Source organism: Rhamphochromis longiceps, linkage group LG23 (assembly GCF_057381845.1).
Source record: "Rhamphochromis longiceps isolate RC_006_pf linkage group LG23, R_longiceps_female_GT1.1, whole genome shotgun sequence".
In the NCBI taxonomy this organism is placed as follows: Eukaryota; Metazoa; Chordata; class Actinopteri; order Cichliformes; family Cichlidae; genus Rhamphochromis; species Rhamphochromis longiceps.
In genome coordinates, this window is record NC_140578.1 from 2,806,367 (window position 1) to 2,831,517 (window position 25,151).

Below are 25,151 nucleotides of genomic sequence, written 5' to 3' on the forward strand. Positions count from 1 at the left end.
CAAGGGAAGCTCTAATATTTACAGTATAAACACAAAGTCAGTTAAACTTCAAGGTTATTCTATTCAAGTTTTCTTGATAATTTGTATCACGTTTTCTTGCAAAAAAGAAAAGAAAAGAAACGAGAAGACAATCTCTCCTCATCCCTCCTGATCTTTTCTCTAGATTTAGCATGAGATACTTGCAGCCCATTTACATTGCACAGGAAATCCAACTTCTCCAGTATAGCACATCCATACGTGCCATTGCAAGGCTTTCTCTGACTACTAGCACAGGAGTTTGCCAGTGGGACACTTGTACATGTTTCTGGCTAAACTGTCAGACGCAGAATCTCTGAGGGAGGTATGAGGGCCCAAGGTCCTCTACAGGGAGTCTTGAGATGCCATCGTTTCACAAGACTATTTCATGCCTGTCACATATGCTCAGTGTGAACTCGCTGTCATCTGTAATACAGGTCCCAGTAAAGGATGGGAAGTCATACCGCGGAGTCCATTTCTGACAGTTTGGTCAGAAATATGGACATGTGTAGTCTGCTGGAAATAACTTTGCAGGGCTCTGGCATTGCCCTTCATGTTCCTTCTCTAACAAAGGAGTCGATATTGGTTGTACTCCTTAGCTGATGTCCTTCTACTATCCTGCCCAGCTTTCCTAGTGTAACAGCCTGTCTCCTCATATCTCCTCCACACTCTTGAGGCTCTGCTAGAAGACTCAGCAAAGCTTCTTGTGATGGCAGATATTGACGGGCCATCCTGTGGGATCTGAAACACCTGTGCAATCTGAATGGGCTGCCTGTACCATTTCACGCAGCCAGTAATTACACTGTGACATTATCAAAGACAAAAATAGAGGAAAAAAACAGTCAAGAGAGATAAGGATTAGGCTGCATAGGTCTCTGCTTCCTAACATCTATTATTGTACGATCTACTGTACAATATAAAGCGCCTTGAGGCGACTGCTGTTGTGATTTGGCGCTGTATAAATAAAATTGAATTGAATTAAAACTGTGGTGACTCAGAGTTCCTTTAATTTTTTTGAGCTATGTATTTCATCTTTAACAGAGAAAAACACTCTGTGGTTTCTTTGTTTTGCAAAGCCATATCAGAATAGAGGATATAGGATTTACAACAGAGGAACCAACTAGCAGCTTTTGAACTCAGTTACTCATCAAACACAGAAAAAAAACTTTCTTGTTTTTGGAGGTCATACAACAGAAAGCAAATGTACATGGATGTAATGTTAAGAAACACGTTAAAGAGCTCATCTTGTTCCCTTGAAATACTAAATCAGACACAGATTAGTGCAGAGACATCATTTCTCTCATTTTATTCATGTTTGTAGGCTGTCTGACAGGTCTCTTAGTTACACTCAAGTCTCTGTAGCATTGGTTACCACACAATTTATTCCCCCAGAGTAATCATTCAAAACCAGCTAGTAGAAAAATCTGTCCCTGTGTGCACTGTTGAAAAAGATAATAAAAACAGATTTTCATTTAATTTGTAACAAATTAAATATATTTTTCACAAAGTGCAGCTTTGTAAAGAAAACACCTTTGCATAGTTTTTGCATCAATTACACCCATCAAAGCTGATAAAAAGAGACCTGACTATAGTGGAAACAGGCCTCTACAAAAAGCAGCATACTTGCTTGACCCAGACCGTAGGGCTGTGTTCAAAAGTGACCAAAGTTGCTTTTTCTTATTGCCTTGCTCAGAAACAAACAAACAAACAAACAAAAACCAGAAATGAACATCCTACTTCATCACAAGAAAAAATGTATCATCCAGAGCAAAGATGAAAGGATTCCAGAGATTCATAAGGGGGAAAAAAGCAAAAAGACATTTACACCGATAAAATAAAAAATATAGTATAATGTGCAGAACATGACTTAGATGCCATTTCACACAGAAAGTTAGTTAAGTATCAGTTAACAGAGTGATATCAATTCATACCAGATGATGTGTTCTAAGTTGACAACACAACTAAAAATGTGTAATTTGAACATCAAACATCCCTGACAGTTAGAATTACAAGGCACTTAGAAAGTACAGTAGCCTGTTACTACTCAGCAACATATTTAAAGTTAGAGTCATGCAAAGACTCAGTCTGGATACTGATACAAAGAAGAAACAGCATAAATTTAGTTCAATCTTTTTTTTTCTTTTGTACCTCATAAGACTTACCCGTCCCCATGCTGCAGTTCACTCATAAAAGCAACACAATTAAAATAAAAATTTGCAAGTAATTTATAAAACAAACTAATTGGGAAGATATACTTCATCTTATTCCATAACCTGGATACAAAGAGAGCAAAATGGCAGTCTTCTATTTTTTAAAAATACATTTTTCAAAAACATAAAATGGGGCACGCATCCCCTAAAGGACAATTGCATTTCTAACTCCTGAGATTTGCACAAAGTGCTTATGGCATGTTGTGGAGCAGTAACTGCTTTTTCCAGGCCCCCTAAACACATTTCTGCTTCGCTTCTTTCTTGCCACAGTGTTCAAAAAAGTGACAAAGTGAACCAATGGTTTGCACCATAAAGATTGCACGAAACATTTAAAAATAACCACAAATTGTATTTTAAAAAAAAGAAAAGAAAATCATTCTGTCTTCATAGACAACTTTTATAGTAAAGTATTTGTTGCTTCTGAACAATCTTATCAAATGTCATATTAGTGTTACTTGCGGTGACCTTCGTTCCTTAACACAACAACATTTTTGCTAAAACAGAAGCAAAACTAAAACTACCAAACTTGGCAAACCCCCCCCAAAAAATCCAGCTTAATTAACTAAATATACTTGAACTAAAGCCATGAATATTACTTAGTGCATGTATTTTTTTTTAAATACCCTAAAAGTTGCATAGATATTTTTCCTTCTAAAACCTTTCTTGACAATATTGCATAGGCCACAGTTTACCAATAAACATACCTCAAAACACCAACACCGCACTGTTAAAGTGGTAAAGAGCATTTTTTGGAATAATATACTTGGTTTTGGAAACAAAAGTGGAAGTGGTTAGTGATAAGCCATAATGTCAGTTCTCCTTTAGGTTTGACAGTGGCATCAGGATGACGTCTCTGGGGGCAGAGTGAGAGAGAGTTTCATGGGCAGTCGCTGCCATCGTAGATTATGGACTTCTCCATGGTCAGATGGTAGAAAACCTTCTTGGAGATAAACCTGTTGAAGAATAGTTTTGGTTGAAAAGAAATTTAAAAATTTACATAAAAGCCAAACACAAATGCTGGCAAACATAATGGCATTTCTGTAATTTACACACTTCTGCAAAAAAAGAGGAACAAACTGTTCTAAACTATCGTGACCTACCGAGAGAAAGAGTTGTCAAAGATAAGGGTGTAGAGACCAGGATGCCGAACTTTCAGCTGTCCTTGAATGGTTTCTTTATGGGAAACGCAGCGAGTGAGAGGAATCAGGACCTGAGAACAGAACAGAAACAGGCCTTTAAAAATAATCTCAGTGCACAGGTGAAAGATTTGCCGCAGGTTTTCATAACAAATATAAATAAAGAATACGACGGTCATCAAAACTGAACCAAATCAAATTAAAAAAACAAACAAACAAACATCAGGATATACCGACAAGGGAGGGAGTTGATAGAACGCCAGATGAAAGGTCACAACTCATTTAAAACCTCTGACATTTTAAGTAAAGAATGTGCAGCTCACCCTGCTGAGCAACAATGGCTTCCTGCAGTGGTTTTCTTCAGTCAATAATGTTTGAAAAATAAAGCAAAAAGACCGTGCAGTCTGTAGGGGTGACCATGAAAGCACACACTGGGTCTGGTGATAACTTCTGCTTTGAAATCATCACCTGTGAGTGTGGGGTATTTGAGTTTGGCAACAACCGGAAAGCCTTTCATGCAGGTTTGCGATTTCCTTCCATTTAAAATGATGTAATCTGCAACAGTTGCTTTTATGGACGCTGCCAGTGGCAGACTTACAAGATGTGCACATCAACACATGCTCACAGTGTTTAGGCCTCTACACAAGAGGCTATATAAAAAAAAGGTAGACAGAGATTTCCTGAGCTCACAGTAAGTTAACTGTACCTTTGACTGTTGCACCGGAGTGTCAGTGGACTCCCGGTAAACCACGCTGAAGAAGATGCTCTTGGGCTCGGAGGAAAACATCCAGCTTATAGTTGGCCCAGAATCAATCACAGCAACAGTAATAACACTGTAGCTACTGGACTTAATGAAGAGCTCCCGGGAACTCTCACCAAACTTAGCGATATCATCAATACTGAGAGGGACAGCCACCCTGTAATGATAATGAAGGTTTATGATTAGGGATGAGACCAGAACCAGAACCCATAGATATTTAAAGGATACCTTTTAATAGCAAACTTCTGACTTCAGGTTTTCCAGCCATATAAGATTTATTGCCAAGAAGGATTGTTACAGCAAAGAAATAATCAAATTTCCTTATGTTTTGTGCTAAGTTTAAGCATGATATATATTTAGACCACATGAAAACTCACGTGACTTCTCCTGATTTGAGAAGGTTGATCTCTGAATCCTGAACAGTGGGAACTTGCTCGTCATCAGGGGTCACTTCTCCTGTGCTTCTACAAAATCCGAAACGAGACGCAGAGAACAATCGTTATGAAAACTGTTGTGCAACACTTCAGTGGCAAAGACCTATTAAACAAAATAACTCACATCAACATAAAACTCCACAGCATCTACACAGAGTGCAGCTAATTTTAATCTGTATTTTAAATTTTGCTGGGACATGCTCAAACATCATATGCATTTGAAGTGGACTCAGATTTGTACCCACGGGTCAGTACTTTTGCATTTTAATGGATCATTTCTGCATGTTTTACCTCATTTCACCCAAACACAAATGCTTAATGTTAAAAACGCCAATTACATTGATTTTCAGCAACCTCACATCTTTGCTGCATAAATGTTATGATGATGCTGGTTAAGTAACCTGTTTCACACTAATAAAGCACTTTTTTGTTATAAAAGTTTCTTTATTTTAAGAACTATTAAGAGCAGTACACAAACATGTGTTCTCCAGAAAATGAAAGTAATCTGGTGGTACCGCTTCCTTTATTTCTTTTCTCTTATCTGTAAACACAACCCAGCAAACACGATCGAAACCCCAACATAACATCCCTGGTCACAACCGGTCGCGGTAGGCCTGCAAACACCGAACCACAGACATGTTGTCGCTGTTTCCATGTAGAACAGAGTGTTTTTAACAAAGTGATACATCTATTCAGATTATTGCAACGAAGGAATTAAATGCAACTGTCTTTCTTTGTTTTTTAGAAACTGACAGCTAATTTGTTTATTGCAGGATTGTGAACAGATGGCCACATGTCTCTGTGCACAAAAACAAGCATTACCAGAGTCTCCTCTTTAAAAAAAACAAAACAGTTTTAGGTCATTCATGTTTGCAGCCATCTGCTGTTTCATTTGTTGCTGTTGGATTTAACTTTTCTATCTGTGATGTCAGCATAATAAATCCAGGGAACATAACCTAGTTGAGCAACAACTCAATTAGCTCAGTAGTATAAGAACTGGGCTTGTTCATCACCACTGAGGTAAATGTTTGTTCTTTTTATTCTTGCTGTGGACAATGTTTTATTTTGTTTTATTCTAATCAACTAAGATTACTAGAAAATAATTATTGAATGCCTCTTTCTCACGAGGCCTCTCAAAGTGATGTCAGTGGGTTTTTTTAAACCAGGACTGGACCTTGACAAAAACGCCATCCGATGGTTATTCAACACTGAAATGTTTGCTTTGAAGTCTGTGAAGAGTTTTGTATCAACTCGACATTAACAAGCCGGCTGGTGCCACGTTTATGGTCTTTTCTAAGAGCAAAGCGAGACACTCACAACAGTTACGTGTTTTAAACAGATAACGATAATGTTACTGTTAATAATATAAGTTAAGAGCTGCTTAATTACTGGTGCTCAGCACTGTGGTATCTTGTGTTTTTTCTGATTGATCTCTCCAGCTGAGTTTCACCTGAGGACCCTGAGCAGTTAATGACAGAGTGACACGCTGACTCTGAAAACAACACGCGGAGCAATGACTCATCGGCATCCGCTCCGCTTTGTCTGCCCATAGACGCTGCACTCACAAATCCAGCGCTCCTGGATGCCTGCGGTCTTGTTCTCCCTCCAGGGACCCTGCAGTGGTCTGAGAGGTGGTATCACTGTCGTACACACCATTTACCTCCTCTTCTGTGATGATGTCAAAAGCTTCAGATGTGTTACTAGGATCTGACACTGAGAGCGAACAGGTAAATAAAGCAGATTAAATGCAACAAAGAACAATGTGCAGTCTGGAGTAAATAAAAAATCATGCAAGCATTAAAAAGGAAAAATGTAACAGGACTGAATTGAGACGAATGACGCAGTTTGGGTTTTTTTTTTCTGAATTTGAGCCAAACTGCGTTTTTCTCTGAATGAAAATGTCATCATCTTCCCCATTTGTCTATTGCACAGGAATTCACAGTAAAGGTTTCTGTCCTCCTTCCTCAACTAAACTTTCACTTCTGCTTACATGAAGAGTGAGGGTCAGATACGTACACCAATAAACTATCGGTGCATGTGGACATTTGTGAAATTAGTGAGTAAACATGTTTCTTCTTCTCACCTGTGACCCTGGGAGTTGGTATGTATGAAGCTGGTTCAGGAGGTGGTTGAGGTCCAGCTCCAGGTGGAGGAGGCTGCACATCCGAGGGGCTTAACTCTGCTGCCGTGAACCTCTCCACCACTGCACTATGTTGGGTGTAGCAGTGCCTGCAGCAGCGCTCCTTTTTCCCACTTTGCTTGGTCACAACATAGTTGTTGCTGCAGTAGTAGCAGAAGATGCGGCCACAGAGCCTACAACATTACAAATAAATAACTAAACATACATGCATAGAAATATTTTACCCATAATCCACATTTTTATCATCACTCGAGTGTGAAAGTGGATTTGATTCTACGTTACATGCAGTGTGAAAATCAATTCAGGGTATGCACAAACATGAAAAGGAGAGTAGGCCTTGGTGCAGAACCAAACCTGCAATGATGTCTGCGCAGCCACCAGGTGAACTGGCCTTTGCAATCGAGACAGTTGGTGGCCTCCTGATCCACCAGCCACCAACGCTCCTCTGCTCGCAGTTTCTGCTCAAATTCCAGAGCATCAGACTTCTGCCACAGAGCATCTTTGTCCCTGATTCAAGCACAAAAATGACAATGAAACGTCAGATTTCAGTCTTGTCTTCAGTCTAGCCTTTAAATTTTTTTGCGTGGGATGGATTTGGCTCAATTCTCAATATCAACTCAATATTCAAAGCAGTTGAAGTATCGTGAACAATTACTCGCTGAACAAAATTTGTCATTTAGTTGGACTTCATAAACTGCTTTAATGCAAAAGAACGCATACAAACTGAAACATGGAATATCTCTCCATTTCTGAAACGATGCAACTAAGACAAATAATGAAGACGTGCATAATAAAAGAGCACAAATGGAAGAACTAACGTGGGCACATCCCACTGGAGTTGCATGAATCACTGTTTTTGTGTTTCATTCTATGCAGAGTATGAAAGCGTTTGAGGTTTCTGAATACAGTGAATAATGGTACACAAAAAGCTGTTGTTTATGTCAGTAGAGTCTCTCACCAACATTTTCTGCTCTTGTCTCCATCAAAGTCTTTCTGTCAAATCCAATCTCAGTAATTTAGCTCAGCATTTAGAGAAGCCTCCCCTCACCTGCTCCTCAGACCTAATGACACCTTTCCTCACTAAAATTTTCTCTCCTTGTTGACAGTCTTGCAAAGAACTACAAGAGACAATGGCCATACTTTAAGAGTTCGATGAGCCGCTCTTCAAGGTTCGTCTTGGTTCTGTTGAGGTCATCGATCTCTGCGGTCATCTTCAGATGACTGCTTTGTTTGTCAGCTTCCGCCGTCTTCAATTTCTCCTTTAATTCCTCGCAGGTCTTTTGTGCGGCCAGGAGTGCTTCTTCAGCCCTTTAGACACGAGAAAATTAGTAGAGATCCCTTTTTCCATTAAAAGTTGGAATTCACAAGTATTACTGATTATGAATGTACCTGGTTGCTGCGTCTTTGAGTTGCTCAATCTCGCTTTCATTTTCACGAATGGTTGCTTCTGTCTTGGTGATGTGAGCATCTTTCTCTCTCGTTAGGTGCAAGCATTCCTCATTCTCAGCCTTCGTAAAACAAATGCATGCAGTGTATCCATTAGCAATTTTTGTGTTATTTATAGAAGGTTTTTCCATATAAAAAAAAAACAACCCTATTTATAATTGTTTGTTTTTCAAAGCCCTCTTGCTCTATAGGAGGGTATAGAAAAATAAATGGGAGCAACAACAGAAACCTGTGTTAAACCAGTATTTGATGATATAAGGCCACAACTGCATTAAAACACCTAACCTCATGCACAAACATATGACCTCAAGCACACTTAGGTAAGCCATGTATCTGATGACGATCACAGAGCTTGTGTATCTACTCCACTTTTACAACTAAAGACAAATTGGTCTTACAATAAACATGTCATTACCTGTGAAAAGAATAAAAGTAAAAGAGACTTAAAGGAAATCTGCTGAGGAACAAAACAAATAATAGAATTTGTCATATTTTATGTAATGTTTAGCTTCCTTTGCTCCAATCATTATGCAAATAATTAAAATGTTGATGTCTGCTCCAGGCTATATATTAAATATTAGAATTCTTGGTGATCTAACTAGTATTTTTCCAACATGACTTTGTATCTACTTGTGTTGTTGCCATAAATGGCTGGATTAGACTGCATTTGAAAAATACAAACCTGTAGTTCAGAAACTTTAGCCTGCAAGCTGGACTTGTTCCTCTGCTCCTCCTGCAGCTCGGCCGTCACCTTGTCCAACTGTTCGTTCAAACTCTGAAATGTGAGCGTAAGAGAAGGGTTTCACAGCCATGCTCGTGTCTTTGAACTAAACGATAATGAGCTAACAGATTATAATAACAATGTCAACATGCTGTTACTGATCGTCATTTTATTCTAGGGTGTTACCTAAAAAAAGTTTAATGTGCTCATTAGTGCTAAACGCAAAGTACAGCTGGAGCTGAATGTTTTTGATCATAAATCAAAAGCTCTGAGACCAACTGAAATTTTATCTAGTCATGGCTCTAGATGAAAAAGCCAGAGGACGCCAGAAGGAAACATGTACACCAAATATTCTGAAGTTGTTTCATCTGAATTAACAATGACAACAGGTGCTGCTGAAGACAAAGTCCGGGGTTCAATCCACTGGTGCACGTGAACGGTTTTCTGAGATATTCTGGTGAAAGCAATGAACTGACTGAGATGTCTATCCCCGAGTTCAGTTATTAAAATTAATTACTGCTGGTTTAAGACAAGTCGTGATTAACACATTTATTCCTCTCACCTTTATCTGCACTTGATAGTTCATGCTCTCTGAGCTCATCTGGAACTTGATGGCCTCCATCTCCTCTTTGTTTGAGTCCTTAATGGTTTGCACTTGGTTTTTAGTCTTTTCCAGTTCTTCTTGGAGCTCCACGATAGTCTGCGGAAGTGCCTCTTTCTGTGTAAGCTCCTTTCTTAAACTGTTATTCTCCAGTTGTAGTTCTTCCATACACTTCTCTAGTCGCTCAACCCCTTTCTCCAGCTCTATAATCTTCCCAGAATCGCCTTCCCAGTGCCCTCTGACCTCCTCTTTTTCTGCACTCAGTTTACAGATGGTCATCCCCAGCTCTGCCATCTCGGTGTTTGCCCTGTGCAAACCCTCGCGGATCTCGTTGTTCTCTAAAGCTAGCTTTCTATTGTCTGCCTTCAGGGTAGACAACTCTTCTCGCATGGCGGCTGCAGCTATGGCTAGCTCGGCATGAGCAGCGACTTCGTGATCATGCTTTTCAATGAGCGCCTCTTCCTTCTTTTTGCACTCCACGAGCTCTGCAACATGCTTCTGATTCAGTGCCTCTGTCTGGGATTTAAGTTGCTCAGTCAGGGTCCTGAGCTCATTTCTTTGGGCTTCTGTCACCTCCAGCTGTGCTTTTAACTTTAACTTTTCTTCCTCAGATCTCTGCACCTGCACCCTAAGGTCCAGCACTTCTGCCTGGAGTCTGGACACTTCTTTCATCCTGACTTCCAACTGGACTTCAACCACAGCTAGTTTTCCGATTATTTCCTGATTTTCCTTGGCTTCGACAGCACTCCTCTCCAACTGCGCCATCTCCATCACCTGCTTCTCAGAGGTCACACTTTTAAGCATTTCACTCTGTTTAGCACAGGTGGCTTCAGCATCAGCTTTGGCAATCTCAAGTTCCTTCTCCTTGGTCTCCAAATCTTTTAGCCTGGACTGCAACTTAACAAGGTCAGTCTCTTTACTCTCGAGCTGGGCCTCTTTGACTTGGAGCTGTTCCTGAAGACTGGCTTCATTATTGCGTGAAGCTCCTAAGTTTTTTTCCAATTCTCCAATTTGTCCATGAGCATTCTTCAAGTCTGCCTGGATGAGGTTAAGAGCTGCCTTCCCAGTGTTCTGCTCCTCCCTCAGACTCTGATTCTCCTGCTCCAGACGCTTCAATGTGGTCTCTGAGAGCTTTGCAGCCATGGTGGCTCGCTGCAGACTTTCATCCAGCTTACAGTTCTCTTCACGCAGTCGCTTTTCTTTTTCATCTACTGTCACCTTGGTGTCATCCAGCTGGCTTCTAAGTTGTTTCTCAGAAGCTCTTAAAGCTGCTAATTCAGCCTCAAGCACCGATCTGTTTTCTGCCATCTCCTTTTCTAGCTCGGAGTACTCTGTCTTGCCGTTTTCTATCTTCGTAGCTTGTTCTCTGACATTCTCCTCCAGCTCAGCAATCCTAGTATTCAGTTTGTCTCTCTCTGTGATCAGACCCTGGTTCTTGCTTTGCAGCTGTTGTAGTGTCTCAACGCTGCAGGCTAGCTCCACCTCTTTTCTTTTAAGCTGTTCTATAAGGGAAGCAACTTCTGCTTCTAAAGACTCTTTCAAGTCACCAATATTTTTCTGCATCTCATCTTTATCTTCTTGTGCCCTCTTCTTCACCTCTACTACCTCTTTCTCTTTCTCCTCTAGAGATCGTTGGAGGTCTTGCAGTTGCCTCTGTAGGTTGCTAGCCTCCTTCTCTTTCACTACCAAGGCCCCCTGCAACTTGTCAACTGTAAAGCACTGCTCCTCCACTTTTTCCTCCAACTTGACTTTCTCCTCAGACACAGACGAAAGTAATGCTCCGAGTTTTGTTTCAGCATCCTTTGCAGATGTCTCTTTGACTCTAAGCTCTTCCTCTAGCCTTTCTGTTTGCCTCCTCTTCTTCTCAACCTCAGCTACTGCTTCTAACTTCCCTTTCTCTGCTTCTTTCAACCTGTCCAGCAACTCGTGTATCTTTTGTGCAGAATCAAAGGACTTGGCCGTCTGCTGGTCCTTCTCATTCAGAAACCCGCCCATCTTGGCCATGAGCTCCATGTTCTTCCCCTCAGCAACAGCCAGCTTTTCCTGAAGCAGCAGCTGCTCAGCCTGCTTGGCTTGTTCCCCAGTTCTGAGTGCTTCTACCTCTCTGGATAAAGCCGTCTCTCTCTGCTGCAGAGCATAAAAGTTTTCTTGCAAGCCTTTTTGTTGCTCATTAAGTGTAAGCGATGCATCCAGCTGTCTCTGCAGATCTACAACAACTCCTCTCAGCTCTTCACTCTCCTCGCCAAGCTGCTGCATCTTATCTTGGAGTTCTCGGTGCTTCAATTCTGAACGGTCAAGCTCAAGTCGAAGTTCTTCAACTTCACTGACATCTTCTCTGCAGGCAGGCAGCGACTCATTCAGGTCATTCAGCAGACCCTGACCATAGTCAGGGCTGGAAAGGAACTCAGATGCTTGCTTTATGATTTCAAGGGAAACAAAGGAAGAAGAAAAGGAATAATGAAAATCTTGCAATCATTTGAAAGTTAATAAAAAATTAAATGATGTTATTAGAGACAGACATCAGTTACCTGGGAGTAAGAGCTGGCCAGACTGTTAATACTGGAACTGCGACTGGGTGGTTTCCACATATGGCCAGGTGAGTTTGCACTTCCCAGTGTCCTCCTGTTAATTATAAAACAATTCAGATAATGAGAAATATGGATTAATGTCAGACAACCTGACTAAGTGGGTTCAAAGGCAGAGATATATCACCTTTTAATGTTCTTTTAATTTTACATTATTTTCATTAGTTATTTTGTTACCTTGCAAAAGTCGGCCAGGAGGCATCAAGGTCATAACCTCTTGATGCTACGTCAAACTGGACTTCGTTGAGCTCGTACAGGTGACTGATGATGTCCACACTAAGGTGAGGCTTCAAGAAGGGACTTCTTGCATAGTACCAGTCACTGTGAGGACAGAGGTGAGAAAGACAACGTGACAGCACACAGCAAAACCACAAAAAACAAATTAAGTTTAAAATTTGAACTTTAATAATATACTTTTGAAAGTAAACACTAAAGAAAGGAAATGTCACCTAGAAAAATTACACACACACACACACACATTAAGCTTCTTAGGCTGTAGTAAATAGTCTGTAGCATCAAAAATCAACCATATTTCTCTTTAAAATTAAGATTGAGAATTTTGCATTTTTCTATTCATTAAAATAAGTCTACCGCACTAAACACACTCATTTCACTCAAGTAAGTGACTGAACTGAAAGCGACTTCATTATAACTAGACTGTTATACATACTCTACTATTATTTCGTAGGAGAGCTACTTCTAGGACGTTCATTAAGAGAACAGAAAACAATGACGTCAAACGCTACATCAAACAGAAAAATCAACATCTGATTCAGTTTCCATGATTGTCAGCCATAAACAGCTGGCTCACTTCTGCCAGTGTTTCATGGGCTTTATTCAAATTTAACAATCTTGTCGATTTAAATCAAATATGTGTGTTCTTTTATTTTTTAATGTCAGCATAGAAATAATCGGGCTGTGACAGGCTTACCTGGTGACTCTCTGGTTCATTAGGCACTGCTGCAGCGTGTCAGCCAGTCGCTGATGTACGAGGGAGTAGCGAATAAATGCTCTTCCTTTCCCCAGAGATGTTTTTAGCTATTAAAGCAAATCAGAGATTATTACACATGGTCCTTAAAAAAACATGTACTGACATTGCCGGGAGTCAAAGACTACAAAGAAAAATATCTTTCTGTTTAGCCTTTCCGAAAACAAAATGAACAACTCTAGTCTCTAAATAACCATACAAAATCTAACTGAAAGACAGGCACAAATAATATAAAACTGACAACAAGAAACACATTAAAAAGCAAACAAAAAAATTCACAATATGTTGTTAATTAAAGCCACTTAAACTACTAAAATGCGTCCTGAGTTTTATATATTTATATATATACAGAGTACACACAGCAAAAGACTGATCGCCGTTAAATGCAGAACTGACCCCCACAGGAAATCCGTCTTACCTGTTGCAATAAGACTGTACAACTCTTTCTCGCTCTGTAGACGACTTTTTTAGGATTGATATTAATGTAATTTATGTCTTTTTACTCAGATTGTGCATTATTATTATTATCGTTATTCATCTGTATGTTATTGAATGTTTTTCCCATTCCCCCATTATATGCTGGTACTCTATTTTTATTCATTGCACCGACATTATGTCACTTGCATTCATAGTTATTTTATTTTATTCTATTCTTGTATAATCATTTTTTCCTCTCTTGCCGCAGTGAACATGTCTATGACAAAATAATTTCCCTCAGGATAAACACAGTTTTTAGATTTTTCAGATTCTAAGTAACAAGGCAAAAATTGAAGTATGTAACTAGCATGAATGTTTAAAGGTCTGTCTGATATTGTCACCATGCAACCGGAACTATGTTACTCTGTTTCCACATATCTCATTACTGTTTCTCACACCTGGCACAAAATCGTAAATAGTCAGCTTCAGATGGTTGAGATTAATGTGCCGCCTGAGGACACATGACGCCCACTCATTTTCATGACTATTACCTGCTCTATTCTCACTCAGGTGCACTGTAAGGGTTATAGGGGTTTAAGGTCTGACCCGACAGTGCTGGACACCTCAATCTGGTGATGTCTAGGAAAGTTCAGAGCTGCAGTGCATTTGTGGAAAGTGGCTTTAGTGGTATCATTATTAACAAATCTCACCTCAGTGATGGATTTGACAAAGCGGATACCGTCATTGGCTCCTTTGATCTTAGCCAGGCATTCACTGAAGTAATCCCAGTAGTCTTTCTTTGTGCCAAGAAATGTGGTCTTCTCCTTCTGGTCAAACTGAAAGAAGGTATCAGAAACTGTAAGAAAGCGACATGGCACCCAAACTATCCTGAATTGAAGTCTATATGAGATTTCCACAGCAGCAAAAATGGTGAAAGAAGTATAAAGTTAGGTCCACAGGCTGTAAGACATCTTTTGTGGTTTTGACTGTAAAATCCTGGAATTTTAAATCAAACAATCAAGATATGATTAAAGTGCAGACTTTCAGCTTTAATTTAAAAGCATTTTATTAACTATTAACAAATTAAAGCCACTTTTATGTATTGTGTGTATAGTTTCCAAGGCTCAAAAGTAATTGAGCGCCTGACTGATAAATAGTTTTACAGCCAGATGAAGCCTGTATTAGACATAAAAGTTCTGGAGTTGATTCAAATTGTTCAACTTTGAAGTCCAAACAGTTGCCAATACATGCGAATGCATTTACCAGCTCAATAACACCAAAAGGCCTGAACGGCCACAGAAGACGACTAAAGCGGATGATGAATGAATTACAAATAAGATAAACACCTTCATAGCATCTAAGTAAGTCAAGAGCAATCTCGAACAGGTAGGTGTATCCCTGTCAAAGTCTGCAATCAGAAGATGCCTTTATAAATGTTAATAATACAGACCGTTCACAACAAGGAGCAAACCACTAGTTGCACTCAAGAACAGAACAGCTAGATTGGACTTTAACAGAAAACATCTGAAACGGTCTGTCCAGTTCTAGGGAACAGGAAAAAAGTCTTTGGTCAGATGAAACATTTAACTTATACCAGAATAATGGCAAGATGGAGAATGGAGAAAGAAACGAATAGCTCACCATCCAGAGCATACAACATCACATGTCAAACATGGAGGAGGCAGAGTTATGGCATGGCTTTGTATGGTTGCCAGTGGAACCAGGACACTGATGTTTGTTGATGTGAAGGCTGACAGAAGGAGCAGAATGAAGGAAAGTGTACAAGGCCATGCTCTATGCTCAGATTCAGCCAAATGCTCCAAAACTGATCAGAGCTTCACAGTACAAATGGATAATAACCAAAAGGACACTGCAAAAGAAACCCAAGGGTTTCCTCAAGGTTGGGAAATACTCTTCAAAGGTCAAGTCAAGTCATCTGATCTCAACCCAATAGATCAGGGGTGGGGGAACCCAAGGGCCGGTGTCCTGCAGGTTTTAGATGTGTTCTTGATCCAACACAGCTAATTTAAATGGCTAAATGACCTCCTCGGCATGTCATGAAGTTCTCCAGAGGCCTGGCAATGAACTAATCATTTGATTCAGGTGTGTTGACCCAGGGTGAGATCTAAAACCTGCAGGACACCGGCCTTTGAGGCCTGGAGTTCCCAACCCCTGAAATAGAGCATGCAATATCCAACTGAAGACAAAACTGAAGGCAGAGAAATCCACAAACGTCAACAACTGTAGGATAGCTGCAATAAAAGCTTAGAAGAGCTTCTGAAGGGAGGAATCACAGCTTTTAGTGATGTCCATGAGTTCTAGACTTTAGGCAGGGAAAGCATTTCATCAGAATACAAACAATCCTTATATTTAAAATTATGTTAGTCTGTCCAGTTAATTTTAAGCTTCTGAAAATGGGGTCTATGATTTATGATAAACAGTTAATGCAAATTTTATGTTAAATCCCATAAATTAAAGGTGAAAGGTTGCACTTCAAGAAATAAAGAGATGGAAAATTACAAAAAGTTGTCACTGTCAAAAAACCCTTTGGACCTAAACTTCCTGTTGAAGAAGACTTTTTCTTTAATATATAGATATATTTTATATCAAGGCAGCAGAATTTTTTTAAGCGTTTTTGACTCTTGATTCAATTTAGTGCCTGGAGAAGTCAAACAGGAAGGTAAGTATTTACAGACACTAGTTAAGGACAAATAAGATCATTGAGTAATGTGTCATGTAAAATGCTGTGTTTCTCCAGTTAATTAGCTTCCTGTCCATTTTCTTAATTTTGTTTCATCTAAGAAACTACGTGTTGTTCCTTAGCTAGCTGTGTAACCTCACCTGCAGCAGGTACTCCAGTTTGTTGGCAAATTTCTGGAGATTGGTGCTGTCATCTGTGATTGGCTCCCCAGTTTCTCTGTATTCCTTTGCAAGCTCTGCAACAGACTCTGAAATAGACACAAAAATAATTCCAAACCGATCACTGGCAAAGCAGGTAGATTATGTTGGAAAACTGGGAACTGTTCATACATTTTATATAAAGTAAACTTAAAAACAGAAAGAAGCAGCATGTCTTCATTCAGCTAATTTATTAAGACAGGAAACTGAGTGAATGCAAAGTGTACATTTCGGTAACACACAAACTCAAATAGTCCTGGTACCTATAACTCTAACCACTTCCACTGTCACGCTCTTCCAGTAAAGCTGATTTTTACATAAAAACTTGCCTCTTATCCATCGTAAAAACTGGAAAGACACCCGTGATGGATGCACTCTGAGCACGCATTCTCTGTCTCGCTGCATGCTGACAGAGGCTGCCACCACACCCTTACAACACAAACATGAGGTCAGATGCCTGTGCTTCCAAATGGTTTGTTGGCAAGGGTCAGTCAGTCTCCCTCTGCTAAACTGTACTCAGACTTGACTCTATGGCAGACATCCTGAAATCACAGCTTGCTAACTCTCTTTCTCTTCTTCTCAGTGAGGCCATGTCAGTTAACAACTGACGTCTGCCAGTGTAATTGCACACACACACACACACACACACACACACACACACACACACACACACACACACACACACACACACACACACACACACATTCAAACACACACAAAGCTGACAAACCATGCAAATCTCGGATAATCCTCTGGAGCTGGTTCTCCTCGACCCTAGTCCCCGCAGCCATGGCCCCACCTCTCGCTCCCTGGCAACCAGGGGTCACAGGGTCGTATAAAGTCTGCTGAATCAGAAAATCAGAACCAGTTAGGAACAAAAGGAGGATCACAGCTCCCTCTTTATTCTCTTATGGCCACATATGATCCACACAAACGTGTGTGAGGATGAGAACACTTCTCAACATCTTTGCGGCAAATGCAGTTTAGGCCAGAAATTCAATCTAACAGAGGTACAATAGTTTGTGGCAGAGCACAGTATTTACTGTGGATATCAGATTTCAACAAAAGGCTAAACATAAATACATCCTCATAGGTCTCTACTACAAAGCAAGTTTAATGCGCGGACGGTATCTTTCTGTTATCTGGATTCACTTCTCCTAACATTATCAATCAGGATAAGCAGGTTATTAATTCACTAAGTTAGCTCATCTAATCAGTTACAACTGCTGATAAGTGTACTGGCAACAGAGCTGCTGATTATTAAAAGTAAGATGAAACTGTACTATGAGAAAATACATTGTGGTTAACACACAGCACAGACTGAAAGAATAAAAGAAAAGAGGTGCTATATTAATAACATTTAACCTAGTTGAAGTCAGGAAAGATTGTTGACTGTGTAAGTTAACAGTCTTATCAAAATCAGGTTTCTGTCATTACAGACAGGAGAATCTGATGGATCATAACTGAGTATTTTATTAAATTAATTTTCAAAGTACAGTTTTAGTTCTTATTCTTTAACCTACAGCCTCGGTGGTGTTTAACAGTCTGAGAGTAAAAAATAAATATATTTTAAAAAATTCAAGCATATGTTCAGGCTATCTGCAAATTTGGTCAGCAAGTTCAAACAGCTGCTCTGTTTTAGGATCATACATTAAGGCTTACAGAAAAATAAAATTGTTTTTTTCAAATTGTTTGAAGCCATCAGGTTAAAAAAATCAAACACAAAAACTTTATAAGCTATAAACAAACTTCAGAGCCTCTTACAATCGGAGGACAGAGGTCAGAGGAACCGTCCAGCAGTAGTGAAGTTACCTGAATAAAAAAATAATAATCCTATTTTATACTGCAGGCCTCAGATAATTGAAACAGTAAAAAGGCACAAACATTTGAAGGATCAACTGTAAAGGCAAGATTGTTGCTCACACACAGAGTAAACCTCGTTGGGGTGGTATGCTGGAAAATGACGCATATCGGCTTATAGTATTTATTAAAATTGTTGAGCTGTACATAAATACATGAAAACCACAACCAAAGGAAGTTAATACATAACGTGATAATCCTGTCGGGGGTATTAGTTACAGCAGGCATTTCTTAATTGGTTTGTAATTAGTATTGTATGTGTCTAAAACTTGGGAATGTAAGATAACACCCATTATGATAGCACGACGAGCATTTGTGGTGGCGTCAACGTACGTTTTGGTTTAACGTTACATTTGTATGCTACCTGACCAGGTAATGTGAGTCTCCTGGTAACAACGTTCAAAACGCTGGTAACAGCTGTAACTAACTCTTCACTATCGCTTCTCCAAACCCCTTATAACCATACCGTAGGACACACAGCTGATATATGAAACTCTTAATCACGTTCCTTTGTGTTTTTGTCACGGTGACGTTACTTTCGCTTCGACACATTTAACGGGTATTTTAAAAATAACCCTGACATCAGCGGGAAAAGCTAACTTAAATAATCTGACATGTTTCTACATAGCTGCTTAATAAAAATAACAAAAGAACAACAACTTTAACATACTTTTAGTGGTTCAACTCAACCCATAACAACCAACACAGAGCGTTTAATGCGTCCACACAAACGTGTTAGGAGTGTCCTGATTGACAGGAAGTCACCCCATTGAGAAAGCGACATTCGGTCTCCCCACCAATCACTGCGGGGCTTGTAGGCGGGCTCTAGATAAGCGCTGGATAGTTTGTTTGCCTAGCAAACAGTGTGGTCATGTGACCTAGTGTCCCTATTTCCACGAGTGTCCCACTTTACTTGTCCTTTACTTGTCAGCAGAGCAGCTTTGTGATTAGAAAAAGTTTGGTAGATTATTATACTCTACAAATCTGCCCAGAAAAATAATAATCTTTGCAATCAGCACTGCAACATCTCTCGATCAATGTTTGATTCATTTTTATTTGTTTTTAAATATGTACCATTGTTTTTATATTTTATATTTATATATTTATTACTTCTATTTAAACCTTGCACTGAGTTTTTTTCTATATGTTTTAGTCTGAGCTTGTGCATCGTAATTTCATCCTGCATTGCGTCCTTGAGGTTGTGCTGAATGACAATGAAATGACTCTTGAATCTAATAGCATGAATCAATATGAATGTCCTTCAGAAAGCTTGTAATTTTTTAATATACATTTCATTCTAATTCATGAGTGATTTCTGAAATAAATTTTCAAAAATTGGAAAGCCATTATTTGTTAATAATTTGGTGTGCCACAGAACAGATATTGTGACATCTAATGTGGATTTCTGTTTCTAGCATTTACACCCTATTTTTTTAAACCTTTACAGCTTCCACAGGAGCACAAATAATTAGAAACACATTTTGGTGATATCACTATAGTTGAGGTAAAAAAAGTTGAGGAGTACAGAGGTCTGACCCAAGACTTTGTGGACTGGTGCCAGCTGAACTACCTCCAGATCAACGCCAGTAAAACCAAGGAACTGGTGGTAGACTTCCGCAGGCACAAGCATTCTCCACTGCAACCACTGAACATCCAAGGTATGGACATTGAGGCTGTGGACAGCTACAGGTACCTTGGTGTTCATCTGAACAACAGACTGGACTGGACTCATAATTCAGACGCCCTCTACAGGAAAGGGCAGAGCAGGCTGTACCTGCTGCGGAGACTCAGGTCATTTGGGGTGGAGGGCCCACTCCTGAAGACCTTCTATGACTCTGTTGTGGCTTCTGCTATCTTTTATGGCGTGGTCTGCTGGGGCGGCAGCATCTCTGCTGGGGACAGGAAGAGACTGAACAGGGTGATCCGAAGGGCCAGCTCTGTTCTAGGATGCCCTCTGGACCCAGTGGAGGTGGTGAGTGACAGGAGAACGGCGGCTAAGCTGTCATCCCTGATGGACAACATCTCCCACCCCATGCAGCAGACTGTGACAGCACTGAGCAGCTCCTTCAGTGGGAGACTGCGGCACCCACGGTGTGGGACGGAGAGATTTCGCAGGTCTTTCCTCCCCACTGCTGTCAGACTCCATAATAAAGACTTTAACTGATCAAGCACACACATCCATACATATGCAATAATACTAAGTGCAATAATCCTTTCTGTCATCGTTGTATTTTTACTCAGTTGTATATAGTATTTGTATTTGTATTCTATTTTTATCTTATTGTATATTTATTTTATTTTATTCTACTGTATATAGTATTTTATTTTATATTCTGTACAGTTGTGTACTGTATTTATTCTTATTGTATTCTAATTTTTGCCTCATAACTTTTGCACTGTCCACTTCCTGCTGTGACAAAACAAATTTCCCACGTGTGGGACTAATAAAGGTTATCTTATCTTATCTTATCTTATCTTAAAACAAAAAACAAACAAAAAACCCTGAAGATTCTGGTTTGTCTCCCTATTTATGGCTGTGAATGCAAAATTTGGATTTTCTGTTCTTTGAGAAGCCAGAGAACTTGCTTTAATTTTACTACTTTCAAGAAGTGCCTGAACATTGAAGTGAAAGTTTAGTGAGTATCAATTCTCATTTCTAAAAGTGTCGTTTTGTCACAGTTCGCGAGGCGAGCCGTATGGATTTATTAAAGGACCCAAGATGCGGCACAACTGAGGTGAGGAAGCTTTATTTAAGGGACGTGGTAAAACAACAAAGGCGGGGGTGGCAAAAACAGAACTGAGTTAAACCTAAACTGGTAAAACTAAAACTTAAACAACAAAACCTGAACACGAGTGAGGGTAACTTGAAGGGAGAATTCACAGGATGACAAAGGGAGAAACGCCAACCAATCAAAATCCTGCTCATGTGCTCCTGTCATTGTTATTTGCTATTTTCACTGTAGAGCATGCGCAAAAGTATGTAACTATAGACTCTTTTCCATTAGTACCTACTTGGATTGACTCGCCATGGATCTCCACGACTCGTCCCACGATTTAATTCATATGTGACAGAAATACTACAAAAAATGTGGACATTGAGGCAAGAATATACCGGCTGCTCAGTCTGCGGCTTTTCGGGGGAAAACTGTGTTGTTTTTTGTAGGCATTTCCCTCATGTGCAGGTTTCAAAAATGGCGGATTTGATTTTCCTGAATGAGACGCTCTCATAACTCGTTGAGTGACACCACTGACCAGTCAGTCGGTGGCATGCAGTCTGACAACACCACATTTAAGTGCCTGCTTAGATCGCCTGGAACCCGGGTGAGCAGCTACTAAAAAAGTACCTGGTACCAGGTACTATGACCTAATTGAAAACCATGGCGAACTGTGCTGAGTCAATCTGAGTAAGCACCAATGGAAAAAGGTCTTATTTCACAAGGAGCTGTAAAGAGAGATGACCACAGGCAGGAATGATTTCCTGTGTCGTTCAGTGGTGCATTTGGGTAATCTCAGTCTCTCACTGAACGTGCTCCTGTGATTGGCCAGCACGTCATGGAGTAGGTTGGAGGTATCGTCCAGCATTGACTTTATCTTGGACAATATCTGCCTCTCCGACGCCATCTTAAGGGAGTCCAGCTCCAACCCCACAATATTACTGAGCTCGTGGATCAGTTTGTTAAGTCTGTCGGCATCTGTGACCCTGAACCTGCTGCCCCAGAATGCACCGTTTAAGCACCAGCACCGTTTCAAAAGTACCGGTTTGGTACTGGTATCGGATAAAACCTAAACGATACCCATCCCTATTTGAACCTCCTCAATCAATCAAAGCTTTATTCGTCACATGCAGGTTGCCCTGCAGTGAAATGGGACCCCCCCCCCCCCCCCCCCGACCTTACACATATAGCACAAACATTACATGGGGACACAGGTCGGAGATTGGTAGAATCAGAGAAAAAACATTGAAATGTACACTACAATGGGGAAAGTACAAGAGGAAAAAAAGAGACCCCTACTCATGCTGTGCTTCCATGGTAGGACAGCATGAGAACAGGAAACAAAAAAACTCCTCTGCACAAAAAAGCACATAAATGTCCACAGCACAACATTGTGAAGACATGACAAGCCACAGGGGTGGGTGGGGGGTGAGGAGTAATCCGAAGCGAACACAGCAGCCGCCCTGCACAGCGCTACCATTCCAGCGCGGCACACAGACCCGCCGTGTTCCCTCGCAGGAAACAAGCATCGAAGGTGTTGGAAAGGGAGGGGGGATGAGTGAGTGCCTATCAGTGTAAGTGTATGTGTGTGCGCGTGTCCATAGTTCAGCTGAGACAGTGTCCTTCGGCCTATCAGGCTAAGTAAACAGTCCTCCAGCCAATCCAGGTGTCCTTGCATGGGATGGGAAGAATAGCCGTAACACAGTCGTTATCAGGGAGTGATTGTTCGGCTCCAGCCTTGGGCCTGCAGCTGGCGCCGTGATGGGGATCCGCAATGTTCATGTTGATTTTGTTAATTTCCATGCGAGCAGCCCAGGGGAATTTTCAGGCTGCTCTTTAACACTCCGACGCTGGTCTCTCAATCTCCCGTTGGAGAGTCGCGAGCCTCCCCATGATGGTATCAAACTTCTGTTCCATGGTGTTGTCATTCTTTTGATTCTGAGACCTCACAACTGCAGTGATCCGTTCCGCGATGTATTCCAACTGTCGCTCAAGGGTCTCATTTTGAGCAGGCCTCTCTCTGATGTATCCCCCCCATGCGCTCAATGGTGTTGTTTTGAGCCTTCACAGCAGCTGTAAGCGTCTCCAAGGTGTTGACCATATTACGTTCGTTGTGAGAGGTTGCGCCTCGTTCCATTGCGATTCCAGCGGGCAGCCTTGGAGCAATCAGAATTATTATCTGCAGGCCAAGAAAAATGCCCAGCAGATTCATTTTTCCAAGTTGAAAAGTATGGCTTTACCATACTGGTCCACTTGATTGATGTTTATTATTATTTATTTAAAAAATATTTATTTATTCCTTCATTCATTCTTAACTTTTAAGTTATTATAACTGGAACAGACATGACTGGGGGATAGGAAAGGAAAAGACATAGACAATTGACATCTTTTCTCAGGGAAGGTTTTGGAAAAGTTTAGCGAGGCAATGCTAAATGAACCACATCTACGTATATTCCAGGTGCTGAACTACACTGCCTGCAGTTCAGGTCCTTCACCAAACATCTGACCAATCATGACACAAAAACAACCCAGAATTGTTAAGCAGCTAGAATCTTATATCAGAAAAGAATGGGACAACATTCCTCTCATAAAAGTCCAGAAATTAGTCTCCATAGTGTTCACTTATTTACTGACTGCTGTTACAAGAAGGGGTGCTACAGAGTGATAAACATGGTCCTATCCCAACTTTTTGTTAAATGTATTGCTGCCATCAAATTCAAAGGGACCTTTTTTTCTTCTTAGAACCGTACATTTTCTCAGTCTGAAACCTTTGATATAGAATAGAATAGAATAGAATAGAAAACTTTATTTGTCAATTTCTTCAAATGTACTTCCATACAAAGGAATTGAAATTACGTTTCACACTGTCCCATGCGTAGACATTGACAACAATAAAGTGCAGATGCACAACAAAAAACAGCCCTAACAATAAGGTAATATTAAATAGGTAACAGGATAGACAAAAAAATAAATAAAATAAAGTGTTCCAACAGTGTTTCCTGGTTCCCCTGATTCACTTCAGATATATTTGTGAATGCAAATAACTGCATTCTCTTTTATTGACATTATTGTGGTGGGGCTTGTTTATTTGTTTTATTTATTTGTTTGTTTATTTGTTTGTTTTGTCTTTGCTTTACATTTGCTTCATATGTTGTTTGTTTAATTTAAGGCTAAAAGAAAATTAAATCAATGAGAGGTCAAATCTGAGGTGGTAGGGACTAATAGGTGTAAGATAAGATAAGATAAGATAACCTTTATTAGTCCCACACGTGGGAAATTTGTTTTGTCACAGCAGGAAGTGGACAGTGCAAAAGTTATGAGGCAAAAATTAGAATACAATAAGAATAAATACAGTACACAACTGTACAGAATAGAATAAAATAAAATACTATATACAGTAGAATAAAATAAAATAAATATACAATAAGATAAAAATAGAATACAAATACAAATACTATATACAACTGAGTAAAAATACAACGATGACAGAAAGGATTATTGCACTTAGTATTATTGCATATGTATGGATGTGTGTGCTTGATCAGTTAAAGTCTTTATTATGGAGTCTGACAGCAGTGGGGAGGAAAGACCTGCGAAATCTCTCCGTCCCACACCGTGGGTGCTGCAGTCTCCCACTGAAGGAGCTGCTCAGTGCTGTCACAGTCTGCTGCATGGGGTGGGAGACGTTGTCCAACAGGGATGACAGCTTAGCCGCCGTTCTCCTGTCACTCACCACCTCCACTGGGTCCAGAGGGCATCCTAGAACAGAGGTGTATACGTCTGCCTACTCCTTTTCAAACAAAAGAATGATATTTTGTAATGATTGTGAACGCACATGTTTGAAATAAAAATGAACTGAACATTTCAGTTCCAACTTCTTTAGAATTGGGGTTGTAAAATCTAAAAAACAAATGTATCCTGGAGTTGTGTATTTCCTTGTTTTACCTAATGATATATTCTGGGGGAAAATAGACACAGAAGAAACAATTGCAGAATTTTGAGCTCCATCGTTATAAAGTCGGCAAATTTCATTTCACAAATATGTGGATCATGCTACAACCAAAAAAGCACACAGGTCACCTATTTACTATATGAGAAAAAAAAAAAAGTAAACGCAAAATAAAAAAAAAAAAAAAACTATATGCGAAAACAGGTGTGGCCACAAAAACAGAAGCAGAAACTGAAAATGTCACGAGTTTATAAATGATTCTCTTTTTAAGCTGCCA

At 40.1% G+C, this 25,151-nt stretch overlaps 1 protein-coding gene across 5 annotated transcripts; it reads right to left on the reverse strand.

Annotated features, from left to right (window-relative positions):
* Window positions 1–1,160: 1,160 nt before the first annotated feature.
* Window positions 1,161–18,953, reverse strand: fyco1a (FYVE and coiled-coil domain autophagy adaptor 1a). Of its 5 annotated transcripts, none has more exons than XM_085398060.1 (19): window positions 18,882–18,943; window positions 18,116–18,163; window positions 17,082–17,193; window positions 16,295–16,401; window positions 14,164–14,289; window positions 12,980–13,086; window positions 12,226–12,369; window positions 11,992–12,085; window positions 9,425–11,878; window positions 8,824–8,916; window positions 8,085–8,203; window positions 7,836–8,003; window positions 7,050–7,202; window positions 6,639–6,868; window positions 6,121–6,268; window positions 4,499–4,585; window positions 4,068–4,278; window positions 3,326–3,435; window positions 1,163–3,178 (listed from the first exon to the last, which is right to left on the reverse strand). In XM_085398060.1, the coding sequence occupies exons 3-19, from the start codon at window positions 17,140–17,142 to the stop codon at window positions 3,103–3,105; spliced, it is 4,488 nt and encodes a 1,495-aa protein (XP_085254186.1). In that variant the 5' UTR covers window positions 17,143–17,193; window positions 18,116–18,163; window positions 18,882–18,943; the 3' UTR covers window positions 1,163–3,102. The 5 variants fall into 5 exon arrangements, with proteins under 5 accessions (XP_085254188.1, XP_085254186.1, XP_085254185.1 ...); XM_085398059.1 differs by having other exon boundaries at window positions 17,082–17,196; window positions 18,882–18,938; XM_085398062.1 differs by lacking the exon at window positions 18,116–18,163 and having other exon boundaries at window positions 1,161–3,178; window positions 6,121–6,223; window positions 17,082–17,196; window positions 18,882–18,953.
* Window positions 18,954–25,151: the final 6,198 nt, after the last annotated feature.